We start from the raw sequence: 20,999 nt of genomic DNA on the forward strand, positions 1-20,999 counted from the left end.
GTTAATAATATGCTGATGTTTTAATTGTTTTTAATTGTTACAGAGCAGTGCTTACACCAAGCCAAGGACCAAGCCAAATTCAGCTTCTCACTGTCCTGCCAGCAGGCAGGCTGGGAGGAGGGCCGGACTGCTCGGGGTTAGGTTGGGCATCGGACAGCAGGTGGTGAGCAATTGCATTGTGCATCACTTGTTCCGTACACATTATTACTAGTAGTACTATTATAATCATTATTGTTATTATTATTATTGTTATTATCTTCTTGTTTTTATCTCAACTCACAGGCTTCACTTTCCCATTTCACTCTCCCATCCCAGAGAAGGAGAGGGGGGAGGTGAGCGAGCAAACACAAACCTGGAAGGATATGGAATGGGATTTATTTTCATTTATTTTCATTTATTTTTATTTTCATGGCTGCCTGGTGGACCATGGGTTAAAAGAGTGTTATTTTTATTGTTATGTGGTGTAAAGATGTTATTGTCTATACCTTGTATGATACCTTGTCTTACATTATTAATACACCGGGTGATAAATAGTACATTGGTAATAACTTCGTTAAAAAAGGAAGGAAATATGTCAATTATGATGCTTAAGAATTGGACCCTCCAAGAACAAACTGATGAAATCCAATTATTAATAACAGAAGAGACACGAATTGGGGATATTAAAAAGAAGATAAGGGATTGTGAGGAATGTTTTAACAATTCCAATTCGTGTCCATAAATTCGTGTCCATAAAGAACAATTCTGTTTGAATCCTGTCTGCCTCTGGGCCCTGCACTGGCAATTTGATTCTTGAACCACAGATGCAGTGTGTCCCAGTCTCCCCCTCATTCTAGTCGATTTATCAAGTCTTCAGAAAATACTCCTTAAATTTATGAACCTGTTTGCTTTTGTTATTCCTGACTTCTAGTTCTAACAGTTACAGTTTTTTTCTGTCTTCTTCGAGGTTGATTTAACACTGCTATAGATGTTATATAGATGACTGTGAATAGCTGGGAAAGAATGTTTTAATTGCTCGTGAGTCCTCAAGCTGTTTGGGAGTTTCAGAACAACTGATAATAACCGGTGACTGCTGGTGACTGTTATGAGATACTATGTGGATCCTTGGTATCTGGCCGGGGGGGGCAAGAGATTAAGAGGAAGAAAAAAGAAGCTGAAGGACGGTTGGGAGACAAGACCTGTGGAGAGTGTACAGAGAGTGTTCCATAAACTTGGAATAGTGCCGAGTAAGTACAAAGGGTGAGAGGAAGACTACGAGCCTTCAGCATGAAAGACCCCTAGAGACCCCCAGAGGAGACTGATGCGCATGCTCCAGTAGGAGGGACTGGACCCCGGAAGCTAATTATAATAATCTATTTTTTTAGAAGTAGTAATGAATATGTATTAGTCTAGGTGCATAAAAATCAGCTGCTTGATGTAACTGGTGTGCGTCCTGGTGGAGCAGAGACTCCCGGTGCACCCAGCGCTGTTTGCTTACCTCTATTCCTTTATATTCTTTTAATAAATCCTATTTTTTTATTTAATCCTAATTTGAATCCTGAGCCATTTATAACAGCAGTATCATAGAAAACAGTGACACTCGTGAGGACAGAAGAGCAGGTGGATAAGGCCTTGGCCTGCCAATACAGGACACACACACACCTGAAAACTGCATGAGAGGAAAGAGGAAGATTGGATCCAAAATGTAGATTATGAAATCAAAGACCATGAGTATCACCTTGGCACTGCAGGACAGCTCCAGAAATGTGGCAAAATCACACAAGGGGTGTCTACGACACTGGGGCCACAGAGCTGGAGCTGGGAGGAAGAGAAATAATTCCTGTACATGAGAGAAATTCCCCTGGTTCAGGTACAGCTGCCTTCTGGAGTCAGGCCTTCCAGTTCTCGAGCCTTGCAGAGAACAGGGATGGCATACAGCCCAGGGCTGACCATAGGGCATGGTCCCCAGCAGGAAGCACTGCGGTCATGCAGAAGGTGCAGCTGAGAGTGCTGCCACCTCTGTGAGCAAAGGGGGTGCTGTCCCCAACCAGGAAGCTGGCCAGCATCTGGCGCAGGGTGCTGGAGCTGTGCAAGGACAACTCTCCCCCAGGAAGAAGGCCATGGGCATCTGCAGGTGTTTGGTGTTAGGCACAGGAACAGTGATGAGGGTGTTCCACATCCCAGTCACTGTGCTGGTCATGCAAGAGAGGAAGAAGAGATTTGTGTATGGGTAGAGGATCTTCCAGATGGACAGCTAGGGAAACTCAATGAATGGTGTCTTAGTGTCCCATTTCCTTCATGGAAACCCTTTTAGAGCATTCTGGTCCCCCCTCTTTTGTTAGAACATGTTCAGAGGGGTGAAATGATCCCTGGCAGTCATGGCTGAGGTGTCCTGCAATACACTGGGAACAGAATAGGGGTTAAGGGAGGGAAACATTTGTACTCATATTTGACAACCACAGTCCAACAGTAGAAATCACACTTAAAAATCAGTCTCTGACATCTACAGAGAGAAGCAGTCAGTGATGACTTCAGGCTGCTTCAGACACCACACCCCAGCAGAGAGCCTGCTGCCTTGGGGAGCTGTCAGCCCTGAGGCCTTGGGGACACCTCAAGGGAGCCCAAGGGCACAGAGCAAGAGATGCCATGGTTGGGTGCTGCGCTGCTGAGCTAGGCCGGGCTCATGGGACAGAGAGAGCTCGTGGCAAGAGGGCCCTGGTGCAGAGAGACAGCTGTGCCCAGGAGCAGCTCCTCTGCACAGCGCAGCAGGGCTGGGGACTCTGACCGCAGCTGGCACACAGAGAAGAGAGAAGGAGAGAGGGCTTGGAGGCACTGAGGAGCACAACAACAGAGGGCAGCGTGTGGCAGGACACGTCTGCAGGCTCCTGACACCGTGAGGCTCTGGCAGCAGGGCACTGCAGGTGGGGTTGCCAGAGGGGTCTTCTATAGCTGGCACATCACATATCTGTCAGGATGGTTCAATATGTTTCTCCAGTGAGAAGTTGAATATGTTGTAGGGAATGGCATTTATAAGGTGTCATTTCCAGAAGAAGATCGAGGCTTGGTTTATCTGAAGGAGAAGACTTTTTTGGTTCTGTGTTTTCCCATTCCTGCATTGCAGGGGAGGCAAGCTTGACGGTAATGTGTTGTCAGGATTGTACAGGAGACTGAGAATCCCAGAGCATTGCACAGAGAGCTCAGAAGAGAAGCAATGAGATTCATACAGGTTCTCCTGCAATGAGAGATGATTGTCTGGGGGATGTTCTAAGACATGGAATAGGTTTTCCTCATTGAAGTCTGTTCTAGTTTTGTTCTGCATTCTCCTCTTCAACAGGCAGCTGTGTTTAATGTCAGAAAATGCTGAACAGCAGCTCTGTGAGTGAGTTCCTCCTGCTGGCATTCGCAGAGACGCGCGAGCTGCAGCTCCTGCACTTTGCGCTCTTCCTGGGCATCTACCTGGCTGCCCTCCTGGGCAACGGCCTCATCCTCAGCGCCGTAGCCTGCCACCACAGCCTGCACACTCCCATGTACTTCTTTCTCTTCAATCTTGCCCTCCTTGACCTGGGCTGCATCTCCACCACTCTGCCCAAAGCCATGGACAATGCCCTCTGGGACACCAGGGCCATCTCCTATCAAGGCTGTGCTGCACAACTCTCCTTTTACTTACTCTTTTTTGGTGCAGAGTATTCCCTTCTCACCATCATGGCCTATGACCACTACGTTGCCATCTGCAAGCCTCTGCACTACGGGAGCCTCCTGGGCAGCAGAGCTTGTGCCCAGATGGCAGCAGCTGCCTGGGGCAGTGGCTTTCTCAATGCTGTCCTGCACACGGCCAACACATTTTCCCTGCCCCTCTGTCGAGGCAATGCTGTGGACCAGTTCTTCTGTGAGATCCCCCACATCCTCAAGCTCTCCTGCTCAGATGCCTACCTCAGGGAAGATGGATTTATTGCATTTAGCTTTTGTTTAGGTGTTGGTTGTTTTGTTTTTATTGTGTTGTCCTATGTGCAGATCTTCAGGGCAGTGCTGAGGATGCCCTCTTGTCAGGGCCGGCACAAAGCCTTTTCCACGTGCCTCCCTCACCTGACCGTGTTCTCCCTCTTTCTCAGTACCATCATGTTTGCCTACCTCAAACCTCTTTCACTCTCCTCCCAAACTCTAAATCTTATGATGTCTTTTATGTACTCAGTGGTGCCTCCAGCAGTGAACCCCCTCATCTACAGCATGAGGAACAGGGTGCTCAAGGATGCAATCTGTAAATTCTTTGAATACATGCTTTTTCAGAATCAGTGATGTACCTTAAAGTTCCAACTTTATTTCAGAAACTGAGACAAAAATCTATTGGTTTCTCTATTATTCCCTTCTTATCTCTTATTGCTATTTACTTCATTTTTATTTTTTTTTGATTTAAATAGTCTTATTCTTAGACCCCTACCTGTTACGTTTTTATTTGCTTTGAGCCAAAGTAACGAAAGTCCATTTTATGGACATATGATCAGGCCTCTTGTATAGATACGGATAATAAAGAAGCCCTAAGAACTTCATTGGTCTCAGCATCCTTCTTTTCCCATCTCCTCCGGAGCTGGGGGAGCAGCCCCAGCATGCAGGAGGGGCTCAGGGCCAAGAGCCCAGCTGCCACATGGAGGAGCAGCCCCGGTGGCAAGTACAGAGTACGGCACTGTATGGGCTGCTGCCGGGAAAGTTAACATTCCAGCCAGACCCACTACAGTTAGCCATGAGATCTCATGCACCTTCATGACTTTCCTTATGTACCTACAGTGGCATCCCCGCCACATCTCTGTACGCCTCTTCTAAAGCTGGTGTCAGAAATACACCCAAGGAGATTCTCCCTGGACAGCCCTCTTGTTTTTCTGGGCTTCAGGATGGATCAGAGTCCCATAGTGATCACTGAAGGACAAAGGGCTGGACTGGGATCTGACTTCTTGGAAGCACAAGGCCCAGCAAACAATAATAACTGGGCTTGACTGGCCTGGGCATTTCCTGCAGTTGCTGGGTCTGATGGCAAATGGCATCGTGGAGAGGACTCTGAAGCTGCTCTGTGGCTGGGCCAGGCCTCTTGTGCTGGCCTGGGGAGCAGGGCTGGCCCTGCGGGGCACAGGCACTGTGCTGGGGATCTCCCAGGCAAGAGAAGAGGGCTCCTGCAGCTTCACGGACCTCCATCTCCTGAACTGTGGCTGGCCCCATCTGGGGGCTGCTCGTGAGGCATGAATTGTGAGACTTCTCTGCAGTCACATGGCATTCAAAGATGGATGTGAGGGGCCATGGATGTGATGAGCTTGTGGGCCACAAGGAGGAGATGGGTGGGAATGCTCTGATGAGCTCAGCTCTGCCTCAGGATCTCCTGCCCCAGCAGCAGGAATGTGACTGTGGCAGGGACTGTGAGGTCACTTCTGTCTCTGCACTTGATAGGGCAGCAGCAGGAACGTGTCACAGAAAGGGACTGTGAGGTCACTTCTGTCTGTAGCTGACAGGTCAGCCTTGACTTCTCCCTGGGATCTGCACTTTTGGGCTGACATCTGGCAGTGGCCTTGCTAGGCCAGCAGAAGGCACCTGCTTGGCATGCTGACTGGGGGATTCCCTCTGCCTCCAGAGCCAAAAGGACCCAGACAGAAAGAAGGCCCGCATATGGGTTGTCCTGTCCCTTCTGCTTGAGTCCATGACTGGAGAGCAGGAGGCACAAGGCTTGGCTGTGTCTAGCCAAGAAGCTGCAAGGCCAGCAGCAGACCCATGGCTTGGGAGATGCTGCTGAGTGTCTATGATCGGACCCAGCTTCTTTTTTCAAGGAACAGCTGGTGAGGGTTGATGAGACTTTGGTGAAATGATGTAAATGTTGGGATGAGAGCAAGGTGGTGAACAGAGATGGCTGTCTGCAGACTTCCAGGAAGTAGGAAAAGGTGTGGGACAGCATTTTAAATCATGCAGAGGAGAAGGCAGAGTGCTGGCAAGAATGGAAGGCCCCAACAGCCCTGTCCCTTTGGCTAGAGCTTATGAGAAGATGACATATAGTCATTGCAGTGCAGCCTCTTTGCTTCCCTGCAACCCTGTGCAGAGGCAGGGTGGTGTCATACTAGTGTTCTTCTCATGGCATCACACTGCCCATCGCATTCCTCAGACCCCCAAGAAAAGTCCTGAGGCAGACAGGGGGATGCAAGATCTCTCCTCGCAGTGGCTGTGGTCAGGCCTTGGCCCTTCTGCATCACCAAAACCAACCAAGACTTTTCTCAGCACAGTGCTTTGTTTGTCTGTAATCATGGCCTCCAATTATCTGCCCTAACAAAGCCCTGGGGAAGCTTTGTTAGTAACAGCCCTCAGTGGGGCCCATTAAGACTCCAAGTCACTTCAGCTTTTCCTTTTGCATTTGCTTTTTCGCACAGTTGCATCATTCTCCGCTCAGTACCCAAGTTTCATTGACTCAGCACCAAAATACTCCATGGAACTCATTAAAACACACAAACTCCTGAGCAGCCATATCTCTCCCACCATTTTCTTCAAGTCTTCAACACTTGTTCAGCTAATTGTAGAGCTTTCATGTTCTAATTAAGGGGGAAGATTTCAAAGAGCATCTAATAAAAATCTTTCTTCATTTTAAAGGCTGAATTTTGTTGTGTTTCAGTTGAGAGCATCATTCTCCTGTAGGTATTGGTCTAGGGTTTCTCCTCTGAAGCTCTGCATAGGTGGGAAGAACAGGGGTTTTCCTGTTTCAAAACAAGCAACAGGAAAACATGCTGCAATTTAAAAAAAAAAAAAAAAGTTCCTTATTTTGTTGCCTCCAATGATGTTTACCTTCCCAAAAGGATGACTGTACATGATGTATTTTACAGTGATTAATAGGAAATTTTAAATAATTTTGTTAATATTAATCCATATCATACTAATTCAATGATAAATGACGAGGGTCTTACTAAGGAAACCATTAGGCAGACTGCTGAGAGATGGGCAAGTTTGAACTCACTGAAACTCAAAGCAGCAACTGGGTCACTGAGAGCAGTGGGAAGTCCAGGTCCAGACAGGCAGGTTGAAAGGGGACATTCAGCATGTTCTGTGTAATCAAGATGGGTTTTGTGCCTGGAAGATGAGGGAGCACACCATGATACACAAAGTGATGAGAATGCAAGCACAGGTGAACATCACAATTTCTTCTCCTGCCATTAATATAGAGCATGGAAATTAGCATTTCTTCATGAAAGAAATTACACTTCATGTGAGAGGTTTCACAGAAGGGATTGAATCATTTGAGCTGATGAGTAGTCGCATTATCATTTGAGTACTAAAGAAATAACTGGGTGTTCAGGCCGAGTGTTGCTGTCTGACCATAAGCATAATCAGGGAAAACCTCCAGTGGCCCCATTGTGTTTGAGGCGCTCCCCTGCACTGGCAGGTGTCAGAAAAGACCTGCAGGAGGCTGGAGCCCTTTGGGAAACTCAGATGGAGCCAGGTGGAGTTCCCAGGGGACCTCCACTGCCAGCAGTGATCTTTGTCCCTGTAACTGCAGCCCAGTCCAGCATAGGAACACCCCTTCAAAGACAAACCTCTTCTTCAGTGGGTTCCTGAGATTGACCTAGATTTGAAATGACCATTGGAAACCTGAGATACTCTCCCTTATTCCTACTAGACACGTGAACATCCGTTTACCTTCCTGGGTCATCTTTAGCAAACTCAGGCTGAAAAACTCAAGTATAGCATGCTCGAAATGGCTGAGGCAGAACCCATCAGCTTGCCCCACTTTGTAAATGACCCCCGTCCAAATAACATTTTGAAAGCATCCAATATGGAATGACCCTGCAGGTCAATGTGCAGAGTAAGGGAAAGTCACACATATTGTGCTGGAGTAGCAGAAGGCAAAAAGCATTGCATTGTGCCTCAGAATAATCAAGGAGACCTAATCCAGTTCATCCATGAGGAAAAGCAGAGAGAAGGACGTTGAGTTTGGCCTAACATGAAGAAGGATGTGCATCACTGGTGAAGGAACCGTCATTTGTGCCATCACCAATGTGAATTACACAAACACCAGCACACCTAATGGTAACCTGTCCGCCCCTGTTTGGTATTCCCACAGGGCAGTGGAAAGGGAGCCGACAACCAAGGGACACATTTGGGTGTGGAAGGTGGGGCCCGGCAGAGACAAGGAGTCAAACCCGGGGCAAGGCGGGTGGCACAGCCCCATGCCCCATGCAGGGGCTGTCTGGGGGTCCCCTCTACTGCAGCCAGCGCATGCAGAGTGGCAAGAGGAGGGCTCCCTGCACATCACAGGGCACAGCCTGGCCCCCCAGGGGCTCTTCCTGACATCCCTGCAGCTCCTGGCAGGCTGCGGTGAGGTGTCCCTCAGCCTTCCCTCCTGTGCTCCCAGGGCACATGGCTGCCTCCTGCCCAGCTCACTGCCCACCATGAACGTCCAACGCAGCTGCTTCCCAAGCTGGGCCTTGCCCAGGGTCAGTCTCCTGCAGGGGCAGAAAATGGCCCTTGTCCTGGTGGCTTTTCATGGTCTTCCTATCAATACATGCCCTTCTCATCCTTGAACACTTTTTACTGAATACAGAGGCCTCGGTGACCATTTTGGTTCTGACTAATACCAAGAAAACATGTCTACTTCGTCTCTGTCTGCTGCTATGAGCTGTCTGTGAGACATGGATTTGCTATCAGATCTTTTCCTCTGACAGTCTCAGCAATGCCCGGTGATTGGACAAGACATGGGAATTGCACACAGGAAAACACTTTTACTGTGAGCAATATCAAGAACTGGATCATGTTTCCAATACCAAGCACTTGATCAGGTTTCCCCAAAATGAGGGAGTCCTCCTCAACTGGAGATACCCCAAACCCAAGTGGAAATGGGCCTGGGCTGCCTGGTGTAGGTGTCCATGCGTGGCTAGTGGGGGTGGCTAGATGGGCTTTGGAGGTCCCCTCCAAAGGCTACAGGGAGGGAGTGCCTGCCAGGGCAGAAAGGGCAGCCAAAAATGACACCAGGGCTTTCCACCACGTTGGAACAGGGATCTTCATCCCACAACCACTGCTGTACCTGAGAAGAATTTATGAGAAATGAGATCCACAGAAACTGCCTACCTGCTGGTTCCTTTATTTAGTTAGCTAGAAAGAGCTTAGAAGCACCTCTACATGAGGATTTTGGGTTAGAAGAAAAGGTAGACGAGGAATAGAAATATCTTAAATTTATAAAATAAAGAGATAAAAAATTATTTAGCATATTGGAATAATATTGAAAAGAATGAACAATTTTTGAAATATATGAACAAAGATGTTTCTGCCTTGTCCACATACATTTCAGGGAATCAGATGCAAAAGATGGGTTCCTCTCTGAAATACTGAATATTGCAATAAGATCCTCAGTGCCTCCTTGAGCTCTTTATTCCTCATGCTATAGATGAGGGGGTTCACTGCTGGAGGCACCACCGAGTAGAGAAATGACACCACCAGGTCCAGGGATGAGGAAGAGGTGGAGGGGGGCTTCAGGTAGGCAAACGTGGCAGTGCTGAGATACAGGGAGACCACGGCCAGGTGAGGAAGGCACGTGGAAAAGGCTTTGTGCCGTCCGTGCTCAGAGGGCATCCTCAGCACAGCCCTGAAGATCTCCACATAGGACACCAAAATGAAAACAAAAAAAAACAGCACCTAAAAAGGCACTAACCAGAAGAAACCTGACTTCCCTGAGGTAGGCATCTGAGCAGGAGAGCTTCAGGATCCGGGGGATTTCACAGAAGAACTGGTCCACAGCATTGCCTTGACAGAGGGGCAGGGAAAATGTAGTGGCTGTGTGCAGGACAGCATTGAGAAAGCCACTGCCCCAGGCAGCTGCTGCCATCTGGGCACAAGCTCTGCTGCCCACGAGGCTCCCGTAGTGCAGGGGCTTGCAGATGGCAACGTAGCGGTCGTAGGCCATCACGGTGAGGAGGAAATATTCTGCTCCAACCAAGAAGAATAAAAAAAAGACCTGTGCAGCACATCCTTGATAGGAGATGGCCCTGGTGTCCCAGAGGGCATTGGCCATGGCTTTGGGCAGAGTGGTGGAGATGCAGCCCAGGTCGAGGAGGGCGAGGTTGAGGAGGAAGAAGTACATGGGGGTGTGGAGGCGGTGGTGGCAGGCTACGGCGCTTAGGATGAGGCCGTTGCCCAGGAGGGCAGCCAGGTAGATGCCCAGGAAGAGCGCGAAGTGCAGGAGCTGCAGCTCGCGTGTGTCTGCGAATGCCAGCAGGAGGAACTCGCTCACAGAGCTGACATTGGACATCTGTTATTTCTGGTCATGAGGTCCTGTAGAAGGAAGACAAATGCAGTGATAATGTACCACAGACATAACTGAGGAAAACCTTTTCCATTTTCTCATTTAAAATCACCAAAAGATTGCCCATTTCTAGGCAGTTATTTTGAAGCTCTCTTTCATTGATTCTGCCTGAGAGTGCCTCTGGGAGCAGGGGACTCCTCTGTGGGCAATAGAAGAATCAGTCCTGCACTACTGCCAGAGGAAGCAGCATGGTAGCAACATGGTAGTAACATGGTAGGAACATGGGGTAGTCTCAGATTAACTTTACTGCTGATATCAAAGAGATATCCCCAGTTTTACTCCTAGTTTACCCAACTGCAGAGCAGAGGTGTGGAGGTTTAGATATGTAATTATTTGTTTTGTGGTTTTGGTTCTAGCTGCCCCACCACACCAGAGAACTGTTTCTAAGGCATAAATCCTGCGCGTTCTGCTGCACTCCAAGTAAAACCTTGTGGATCCTCAGAGGCAAAGAGACTGTCCTTTCAGTGCGGTGTGTCCCTCAGAGAGGACAGCCAGTCTTTCCATCAGTGCTGGTCTCAGCTGCCCTGTGAGAGCTGCAGGGAAGTTGTACTCAGTTGTTCATCTGAAAAGAACCTGAACACTGCTGAAAGCAGAGGAATCCAGGCTCAAAGCGCCCATCTCCACAACCCTAAACCTGTCCCCGTACTCCCCTTTCCCCAAAAACCCTGACGGCACAACAATGCTTCTGAAACCCCCATCCCCAGCCAGCCTGGAAACAAGACCAGCAGCAGCACGGCCAGCTGGAGAAGCCAGGAGGAATGCCAGCGTGCTGCTGCCAGGGGAGGCAAGGCCAGGGAGGGACAGACAGACACTCAGCAGACCCTCCTGTGCTGCAGCTCTGCCTGCAGACGAGGCAGCTCCTCCTCATTGCAAATGATCTGTGCCCACTTCAAGACGGCAGAGACCTCCCAAAGACAGGGATGTCTCTCAGCACTGGACACTGGGGGCTTTGCAGCTCTTAAAGATCAGCTTGGATAAAACCTGAGAGGACCACAAAATGATGTTGGTGCAGTTTCTGGGCTGAGGTGTGTGAAGGAACTTTATAAACTTAATTGCTGACAAACTGATCTCTCACTGCAGTTGTCTTGGAGTCTCAGTCTCCAGTACAAACCTGACCACCTATTACCATGAAACCAGCCTCCCCTCCACTGCAGGAATCTGCAAGTACAGGCTACAGAAAATATCTTGCCTTTCAGGTAGCCCCTGCCTTGGTCTTCCTTTTGAAAAATCCAATCATACATGCCATTCTCTGAAGTGTTTTCTACTCATTTCTGGAGAAAAAGAGAGACCCACCCTGACAGATGCTACCAGCCATCAAATGTGCCATCTGTACAAGACCCCTCTGGCAACCCCACCTGCAGTGCCCTGCTGCCAGAGCCTCACGGTGTCAGGAGCCTGTAGATGTGTCCTGCCACACGCTGCCCTCTGTTGTTGTGCTCCTCAGTGCCTCCAAGCCCTCTCTCCTTCTCTCCTCTCTGTGTGCCAGCTGCGGTCAGAGTCCCCAGCCCTGCTGCGCTGTGCAGAGGAGCTGCTCCTGGGCACAGCTGTCTCTCTGCACCAGGGCCCTCTTGCCACGAGCTCTCTCTGGCCCACAAGTCCGGCCCAGCTCAGCAGCACAGCACCAGCCCAAGTCACTGCAATCACCCCTCTGGGGGCTTTGCTGATGAGCCCACAAACCTCAGGCACTCAGAGACAATTGAAGACATCTCTCCAGAAGGCCAAGTCAGAGGCAAGTTTCCTGCAGTGTCCCCCTGAGGGCCAGCACTGACACAGCATCCCTTGGAGCTCGTTAGAGCTGAAAACTGGAGGCAGTGAGGACAAGGAGACAAAGGCTGTGTGAAGGTGACACTGAGGTGTAGACAAACTATATGTGTGTCACAAGCACAGGGGCCAGACCTTGACCTCAAGCACTTAGGAAGGGATATCCTTTCCCTTGTAGGCCATGGTTACAGACAGGCAAAACACTGTGCTGAGAGAAGTCTTGGTTGGTTTTGGTGATGCAGAAGAGCCAAGACCTGACCCCAGCCACGGGACAGGGAGATCCTGCACCCCCACGTCTAGCTCAAGGTTCTTCTTGGGGTCTGTGGGATGTGGTGGGCAGTGTGATGCCATGAGAAGAACAGTGGTGTGAAACCTTTGAGCTGCTGCACACAGTTGTAAGGAATCTATAAATCCCCATCACAATGAATATAACATATCTCCTCCTAAGCTCTAGCCAAGGGGACAAAAAGTTCACGCATGTTGGGGCCCTCCCTTTTTACTAGCACACTCTGCCTTCTCCTCTGCAGGCTTTCCAATGCTGTCCCACACATTGCACTATTTTATTGAAGGCTGCAGGCACCCATCTCTGTTCACAATCTTGCTCTCATCCCTTGCTTTCACTGATGTCTCGTCAGCCCTCACCAGCTGTTCCTTGAAACACAAAGCCACGGTCTGATCAGAGGGTGACCTCTGGCACCACAGCATGACCCTTTGAGGGACATTTCTCCCTCCTTCTGACCAGTGCCAAACTTCCATGGAACACTTTGTGGCAGATTTTTTTCTCTCCTGCTCTTTCCTACTACCAAAGAAAGCTCCATCAGGGTGGAGACTTAAGTGGCTGAGAGACTTAATGCCTTCTTTGCCTCTGTTACTATCAGCAAGACCAGTTGTTCCCCTGGACATTTCTTCTTCCTCATGGCCAGTACCAAACTTCCAATGCAAACTTTGTGGCGGTTTTTTCTTCTGCTGTTTCCTACTACCAAAGGAAGCTCCATCAGGGTGGAAACCACTCCTGAAGTAGGCAGCCCAACCCAGCAGGCTCCTTGCGGCCTCTCAGCCAAGCAGACACAAGTCACCTCAGCAGCAGCTTCCAAGCCAGGGGCCTGCTGCTGGCCTTGCAGCTTCTTGGCTAGACACAGCCAAGCCTTGTGCCTGCTGCTGCTGTGCAGTCCTGGACTTAAGCAGAAGGGACAGGACAACCCATGTTGGGGCCTTCTTTCTGTTTGGGTCCTCCTGGCTCTGGAGGCAGAGGGGATCCCCCAGTCAGCATGCCAAGCAGGTGCCTTCTGCTGGCCTAGCAGGGCCACTGCCAGATGTCAGCCCAAAAGTGCAGATCCCAGGGAGAAGTCCAGGCTGACCTGCCACCTCCAGACACAAGTGACCTCCCAGTCCCTTTCCGTGACACGTTTTCCTGCTGCTGCCCTATCAAGTGCAGAGACAGAAGTGACCTCACAGTCCCTGCCACAGTCACATTCCTCCTGCTGGGGCAGTAGATCCTGAGGCAGAGCTGAGCTTTCTATAGCCCCCTCGGTATCTCTTTTTACTTTCTGGTCTAGACATTAAGCAAAGTTTTAGTGGGAGTGTTTGGTGTTCTGCTTGTGCTGTCACGTCTGTGGTTGAGGTATGGACAAGTTCTGTGGTTTACGGGTGTTTTACGTCTGCCAAGTAGTTTAGGGTTAAATAGAGCATTTTAATGTTAGTGTTAGGTGAAGGCATTACGGTTATCAAGAGAGAAAATTGATTCCTTTCAGAGTGTTGTAGTAGCATTTAGGTTTAGGGATTAAAATCACTGTTCCCAGTAAGGTAAGGGACATACATTACTGTTTTAAGTTAGTCTTACTACAGCATTGGCATTGCATGAATGTTCTTACCTCTATGAAATCATTAATTTGTGCTGGCCATGCTCCTCTTCCCACCCCAAATTCTCACATGTCTCTTGTTCAGGCTGCTCCTGACCTCCCCATAGCTTACTGGGATCAGCTTTCTGATGACATTTACCATCTCAGTGTATCTGTCTCGCCTCTGTTGGGTCCTCCATTCCTGAGAATGAAGTGGCATTGTAGTCAGGAGGGAAAAGGACACAAAGATCTTTAGGCAATGTGCCCATCAGCTCTGCACCTCCACAAAATCACGCTTCCAACCTACAAGTTTTGTTTCCCAAATGGCTTCTGTGGATCGAGGACTACTTTTCCCAGGCCCTCTCACAAGTTTCAGTTTCAGATATGGAAGGATAGAATAAGGAAAACCAAGGCACGGATGGAACTGAGCTTAGCAGGGGATGAAAACAATAACAGGACGAGATTCGGTAGATACATCGCTCAGAAAAGAAAGGCCAAGGAGAGTGTACCCTCTTCTGATGGATGAGAAGGGTAAACTGGTAATGACAGACATGCAGAAGGCTGAGGGACTCAACAACATCTTTTCTTCAGTCTTCCCTGCCAGTCAGGCTTCCCAAGTCTTTCATTCCCTGAACTCATAGATGGAGGCTGGGGGTGCAATGTCCCGCCTACTGTAAGTGAAGAGTAGGTTTGAGACCACCTGAAGAAACTCAACAAATACAAGTCTATTGGGCCTGATGACATGCATCCCAGGGTCCGGAGGGAACTGGCTGATGTAGTTTCCAAGCCTTTCTCCATCATATTTGAACAGTCCTGTCAGTCAGGTAAAGTCTCTGGTGACTGGAAAAAGGAAACATCACTCCCATTTTTAAAAAGGGTAGAAATGAGAACCCATGGAACTACCGAATGGTGAGCCTCACCTCTGTGCCTGAAAAGATCATGGAAAAGATCCTCCTGGAATCGATGTCAAGGCCCATGCAAGACAAAGAGGTGATCCGAGACAGCCAGCATGGCTTCTCCAGGGAGTAAATCTGGTAGCTTTCTACAATGGAGTGACTACATCAGACAACAATGGAAGACAGACCACCTACTTGGATTTCTGTAAGACCTTTGACACTATCCCACATGACATCCTGATCTCCAAATTGGAGAGATACGCTTTTGATGGCTGCACCATTCAGTGGATAAGGAGTTGGCCTGAAGGTCACACTGAGAGAGACGTGGTTAGTGGATCTATGTCCAAGTAGAGGCTGGTGATGAATGGTGTACCCCAGGGGTCAGTCCTGGGACAGGTATTGTTTAATATTTTTATCAATGACATAGACAGTGGGGTCAAGTGGACCCTCAGCAAGTGTGCAGATGACACGCCAAGGTGAGTGGTGTAGTTGATGCAACAGAGGAAGGGATGCCATCCAAATGGGTCTGGGAAAGCTTGAAATTTGGCCCCATGTGAACCTAAGCAGGTTCAAGAAGTCCAAGTGCAAAGTGCTGCACCTGGGACGGGGATATCCCATATAGGAGGATAGGCTGGGAGAAGAACTGATTGACAGTAGCTCGTCAGAGAAGGACTTGGGAGTTCTGCTGAACGAAAAGCTCGACCTGAGCCAGCGGTGTGTGCTTGTAGCCCAGAAGGCCAACTGCATCCTGGGCTGCATCAGTGGAGGAGTGGCCAGCAGGTGGAGGCAGGTGATTCACCCCTTCTACTCTGCCCTTGTGAAGCTCATCTTGGAGTCCTGCATCCAGGACTGGGGCCGTCAGCACAAGAAGGGTGTGGGTCTGTGAGAATGGGTCTAGAGGAGGGCCACGAAGATGATCAAGGGGCTGGAACACCTCTCCTATGAAGAAAGGCTGAGAACACTGGGGCTCTTCAGCCTGGAGAAGAAAAGGTTCCCGGGTGACCTCATCGCAGCCTTTCAGTACTTAAAGGGGGCTTATAAAAAAAATGGAGTGTGACTCTTTGCTCAAGGACATCACAGTCCCTTCCCTGCCCCAAGGGGACAAACAGCTGAAGTTAGGGATAGGAGTGGGTTTGAAGATGAGATGTTTTGTGTGTGTGGTGGAGGGTTAGGTGGTCAATTTAACATTTAGGGATTACAGGTCAATTTCTAGGGCTAATGTAATGGAAGGGCTTTGAGGGAGGGATTGGTGTTCTGCTCAAGAAGCCTGCTCAAGGTGTAGGATAAGGGCAAGCTTTGTGGGTTAGAGTTTTGTTTAGTTCTTGGGTGAGGGCTAGGGCTAATGCTGGCATTCTAATTCATGATTAGGCTTAATCATCATTCTGCTTGACCTTCAAGTACAAGATGTGTTTGACATCTGCCTTTTCCAAGTCCTGAGGAACCTCTTTGGTCAACCTGTCCTTTCCAAGGCCTCTCAGATAGATCTTATGACAACGTCTGCAGCAGTTCCACCAGCATGTCTCTCACCCTTCCCACTCAACTGCTAAGCAACCTGAGGATTGAGCAGGGGGATGATGAAGGTTTGGGAAAGGGCTTGGTTAAAACCTCTGAGCACAGCCTTTATGGGCTTCACACAGACAGTGAGGGTGGTGTCACAGAAAACAGTGACACTCGTGAGGGCTAAAGAGCAGGTGGATAAGACCTTGGGCCTGCCAACACAGGATGCGCACACATTAAAACTGTATGAGAGGGAAGAGGAAGATTGGATCCAAAATGTAGATTATGAAAAGAAAGACCATGAGTATTACCATGGCACTGCAGGAGAGCTCCAGCAATGGGGCAAAACCACAGAAGGTGTCTATGACACTGGGGCCACAGAACTGTAGCTGGGAGGAGGAGAAAGAATTAGTGTACATGAGAGAAATTCACCCGGTTCAGGTACAGCTGCCTTCTGGAGTCAGACCTTCCACTTCCCGAACCTTGCAGAGAACAGGGATGGCATACAGCCCAGGGCTGACCGTAGGACATGACCCCAGCAGGAAGCACTGCGGTCATGCAGAAGGTGCAGCTGAGAGTGCTGCCACCTCTGTGAGCAAAGGGGGTGCTGTCCCCAGCCAGGAAGCTGGCCAGCATCTGGCGCAGGGTGCTAGAGCTGCACAAGGTTTGCAAGGAGGAGAAATCTCCCTCAGGAAGAAGGCCACGGGCATCTGCAGGTGTTTGGTGGCCAGCACCAGCCCAGTGATGAGGGTGTTCCACATCCCAGTCACTGTGCTGGTCATGTAAGAGAGGTGGGAGAGATGTTTGTAAGGGTTGAGGAACTTCCATATTCACAGTAGTGGAAACTCAACCAATGATGTCTTATTGCACCATTCCCCTTTCCTCATGGAAACCCTTTTAGAGCATTCTGGTCCCCTCTGTCTTGTTGAGATAAAAATTTCCAAGCAGTTTCTTCCCCAGTTCCTAAATGGAACAGTGAAGAAATTTCAGAGCTGAAATTATCCCTGCCTGTCATGGCCAAGGTATCCTGCAATACAAAAGGAACAAAATAGGGGTTAAGGAATCATTGGTTCTCATGTTTGACAACCACAGTCCAACAGCACAAATCACACTTTTAAAAATCAGTCTCTGACATCTACAGGGAGAAGCAGTCAGTGATGACTTCAGGCTGCTTCAACCACCACACCCCAGCAGAGATCCTGCTGCCTTGGGGAGCTGTCAGCCCTGAGGCCTTGGGGACACCTCCAGGGAGACCAAGGGCACAGAGCAAGCGATGCCATGGTCGGGTGCTGTGCTGCTGAGCTGGGCCGGGCTCCTGGGCCCAAGGGGAGTTCCTGGCAAGCGCTGCAGAGAGACAGCTGTGCCCAGGAGCAGCTCCTCTGCACAGCGCAGCAGGGCTGGGGACTCTGACTGCAGCTGGCACGCAGAGAGGAGAGAAGGAGAGAGGGCTTGGAGGCACTGAGGAGCACAACAAGAGAGGGCAGCGTGTGGCAGGACACATCTGCAGGCTCTTGACACCGTGAGGCTCTGGCAGCAGGGCACTGCAGGTGGGGTTGCCAGAGGGGTCTTCCGCAGATGGCACATCCGACAGCTGGTAGCATCTGTCAGGGTGGGTCTCTCTGTTTCTCCAGGTAGGAGTAGAAGATATTTTAAAGAATGGTATATATGACTGGATTTTTCAAAAGGAAGACCAAGGCAGGGGCTACCTGAAAGGGAAGACTTTTACTGTAGCTTGTGCTTGCAGATACCTGTGGTAGAGTGGAGGCTGGTTTCATGGTAATAGGTGGTCAGGTTTGTACTGCAGACTGAGACTGCTAGAGTATTGAAGTGAGGGATCGATATTTCATCAATGAACTTCATGAAGTCCCTTCCCACACCTCAGCCCACAGACTCCACCAACATCATCATTGTGGTCCTCTCAGGTTTTATCCTAGCTGATCATTAGAAGCTGCAAACCCTCCAATGACCAGTGCTCTTTCTTTGGGAGGTCTCTGACAGTTTGAGATGATCAGAGATCATTTGCAACAAGCAGGAGCTGCCTCGTCTGCAGGCAGAGCTGCAGCACAGGAGGGTCTGCTGAGTGTCCGTCTGTCCCTCCCTGGCCTTGCCTCCCCTGGCAGCAGCACGCTGGCATTCCTCCTGGCTTCTCCAGCTGACCATGCTGCTGCTGGTCTTGTTCGCAGGCTGGCTGGGGATGGGGGTTTCACATGCCCATGGAGTGAGCCTTCGGTGTGCTTGTGGGACGTGGAGTATGGGGACAGGGTGAGGGGTGTGGAGATGTGCAGTTTGTGCCTGGATTCCTCTGCTCTCAGCAGTGTCCAGGTTCTTCTCAGATCAATGTCTGAATCCAACTTTCCTGCAACACTCACACGGTGGCTGAGACCAGCACTGATGGACAGATTGTCTGTCCTCACTAAAGGACACTCTGCACTGTAGGGACAGTCCCTTTTTCTCTGAGCAGACACAAAGTTTCCCTTCAAGTGCAGGGGGAATGCCCAGGATTTCTGTTTTAGAAAAACTCAGCAGTGTCCAGATTCTGTAGGCACTGGAACAAGTACCACAGGGAAGTGGTCACAGCACTGAGGAGGTCAGAATTCAAACATTTGGGCAACCCCCTCAGGCATATGGACTGATTTTTGGGTGGTCATGTACAGATTCAGGGGTGGGATCTGATGATCCTTGTGCAACCCTTCCATGTCAGCATGTTCTATGATTCTATGACTCCAGGAACACAGGAGGAGAATTGTCCTGTAGCTCAAAGATTGGCCAACACAGGGCAACTGAGACCAGAACTGATGGATTCACTGGCTCTCCTCTCTGAAGGGCACTCTGCTCTAAAATGCAGTATCTGTAACTCTGAAGATCTACAAGGTTTCACTTGGAGTGCAGCTGAATGCCCAGGATTTATGCCTTAGGACTCCTCAGATGTGGTGGAGCAGCTGAACAAAGAGTACAAATCAAACAAATAAATAAACAAATAAAGACATAAATCTCCATGTGTCTGCTCTGTGATGAACTTTGAGCAAAACTGGGGAAATCTGATATGAACTGAAGTGAATCTGAGACTGCCCCATGTTCCTACCATGTTGCTACCTTGAGCTGTAGTGCAGGACTGATTCTTCCATTGCCCACAGAAGAACACTCTTCTCCCAGAGAGACTCAGTATCAGCGGGAAGTCATTAAAGGGAACTTCAAAATAACTGCCTGCAAGTGGAAAATCTGTTTGATGGTTTTAAACAATTGAATTTTCCTCTGATATGTCTGCTGTACATTATTACTATTCTTTCTCTTTGTGCAGGACCACTTCACAGAAATAACAGATGCCCAACAGCAGCTCTGTGAGTGAGTTCCTCCTGCTGGCATTCGCAGACACACGGGAGCTGCAGCTCCTGCACTTCGTGCTCTTCCTGGGCATCTACCTGGCTGCCCTTCTGGGCAATGGCCTCATCCTCAGCGCTGTAGCCTGCGACCACCGCCTCCACACCCCCATGTACTTCTTCCTCCTCAACCTCGCCCTCCTTGACCTGGGCTGCATCTCCACCATTCTGCCCAAAGCCATGGCCAATTTCCTCTGGAATACCAGGGCCATCTCCTATCAAGGCTGTGCTGCACAGGTCTTTTTCTTTCTGTTCTTTATATCAGCAGAATATTTTATTCTCACTGCCATGGCCTACGACCGCTATGTTGCCATCTGCAAGCCCCTGCACTACGGGAGCCTCCTGGGCAGCAGAGCTTGTGCCCAGATGGCAGCAGCTGCCTGGGGCAGTGGCTTTCTTGATGCTCTTCTGCAGACTACTAATACATTTTCCCTGCCCCTCTGCCACGGCAATGCTGTGGACCAGTTCTTCTGTGAGATCCCCCACATCCTCAAGCTCTCTTGTTCAGGTTCAGACTACCTAAAGGAAGTTGGACTTCTGGTGGTTAGTGCATGTTTAGCATTAGTTTGTTTTGTTTTCATTGTGCTTTCCTATGTGCAGATCCTCAGGGCAGTGCTGAGGATGCCTTCTGAGCAGGGCCGGCACAAAGCCTTTTCCACGTGCCTCCCTCACCTGGCCATGGTCTCCCTCTTTGTCAGCACTGCCATACTTGCCTACTTGAAGCCCCCCTCAATCTCCTCTTCTTACTTGGACCTGATGGTTTCATTTCTGTACTCAGTGCTGCCTCCAGCAGTGAACCCGCTCATCTATAGCATGAGGAACCAGGAGCTGAAAGCCACACTGAAGAAACTGATTCTAGTGGTAATATTTACTTAGCAATAAATTGGCTATCTCACTTTTCTAGTTTACCTCAAGTTAATATCAGGCAATATATGACCTCTAGGTATAGCATTTGTCCTTGTTTCAGCTCGGAGAGTGTTAATTTTCCTCCTAGTAGCTGGTAGGGTGTTATATTTTGGCTTAGGATGAGAAGAGTGCTGATGAAATGCTGATGTTTTACTTGTTGCAGAGCAGTGCTTACAGCTAATTAGAGCTAATGGTTGTGTGGTATTTAGCTGCCAGCCGGGTTAAACCACAACAATCCTTTTTAGCACCCAATGTGGGGCTCAAAGCGTTGAGATAACGACAGATCTGACCAGAATGTGTTAAACTAAAATAAGTATAACTATTAGACCTCCTTAATAGTTGCTAGTCACAATGCTGATTGCTTTAATATCAAGTCTGCTGCACCTGTTTTCCAAACGTGAGTTTTATAACACGTTACTTTCTGTATGTGCTC

General features: G+C 49.3%; 1 protein-coding gene and 1 long non-coding RNA gene across 2 annotated transcripts in view; both read left to right on the forward strand.

The window, feature by feature from the left end:
• The window catches only part of LOC137847083 (uncharacterized), a 90,571-nt gene that overhangs the window by 7,076 nt on the left and 62,496 nt on the right, over positions 1-20,999 (forward strand). The window lies entirely within an intron of this gene.
• LOC137847391 (olfactory receptor 14J1-like) lies at positions 19,595-20,536 on the forward strand. The gene has a single exon (XM_068665669.1). The coding sequence runs from the start codon at positions 19,604-19,606 to the stop codon at positions 20,534-20,536; it is 933 nt and encodes a 310-aa protein (XP_068521770.1). The 5' UTR covers positions 19,595-19,603.

The sequence above is a fragment of the Anas acuta genome, chromosome W (assembly GCF_963932015.1).
Source record: "Anas acuta chromosome W, bAnaAcu1.1, whole genome shotgun sequence".
NCBI classification, from domain to species: domain Eukaryota; kingdom Metazoa; phylum Chordata; class Aves; order Anseriformes; family Anatidae; genus Anas; species Anas acuta.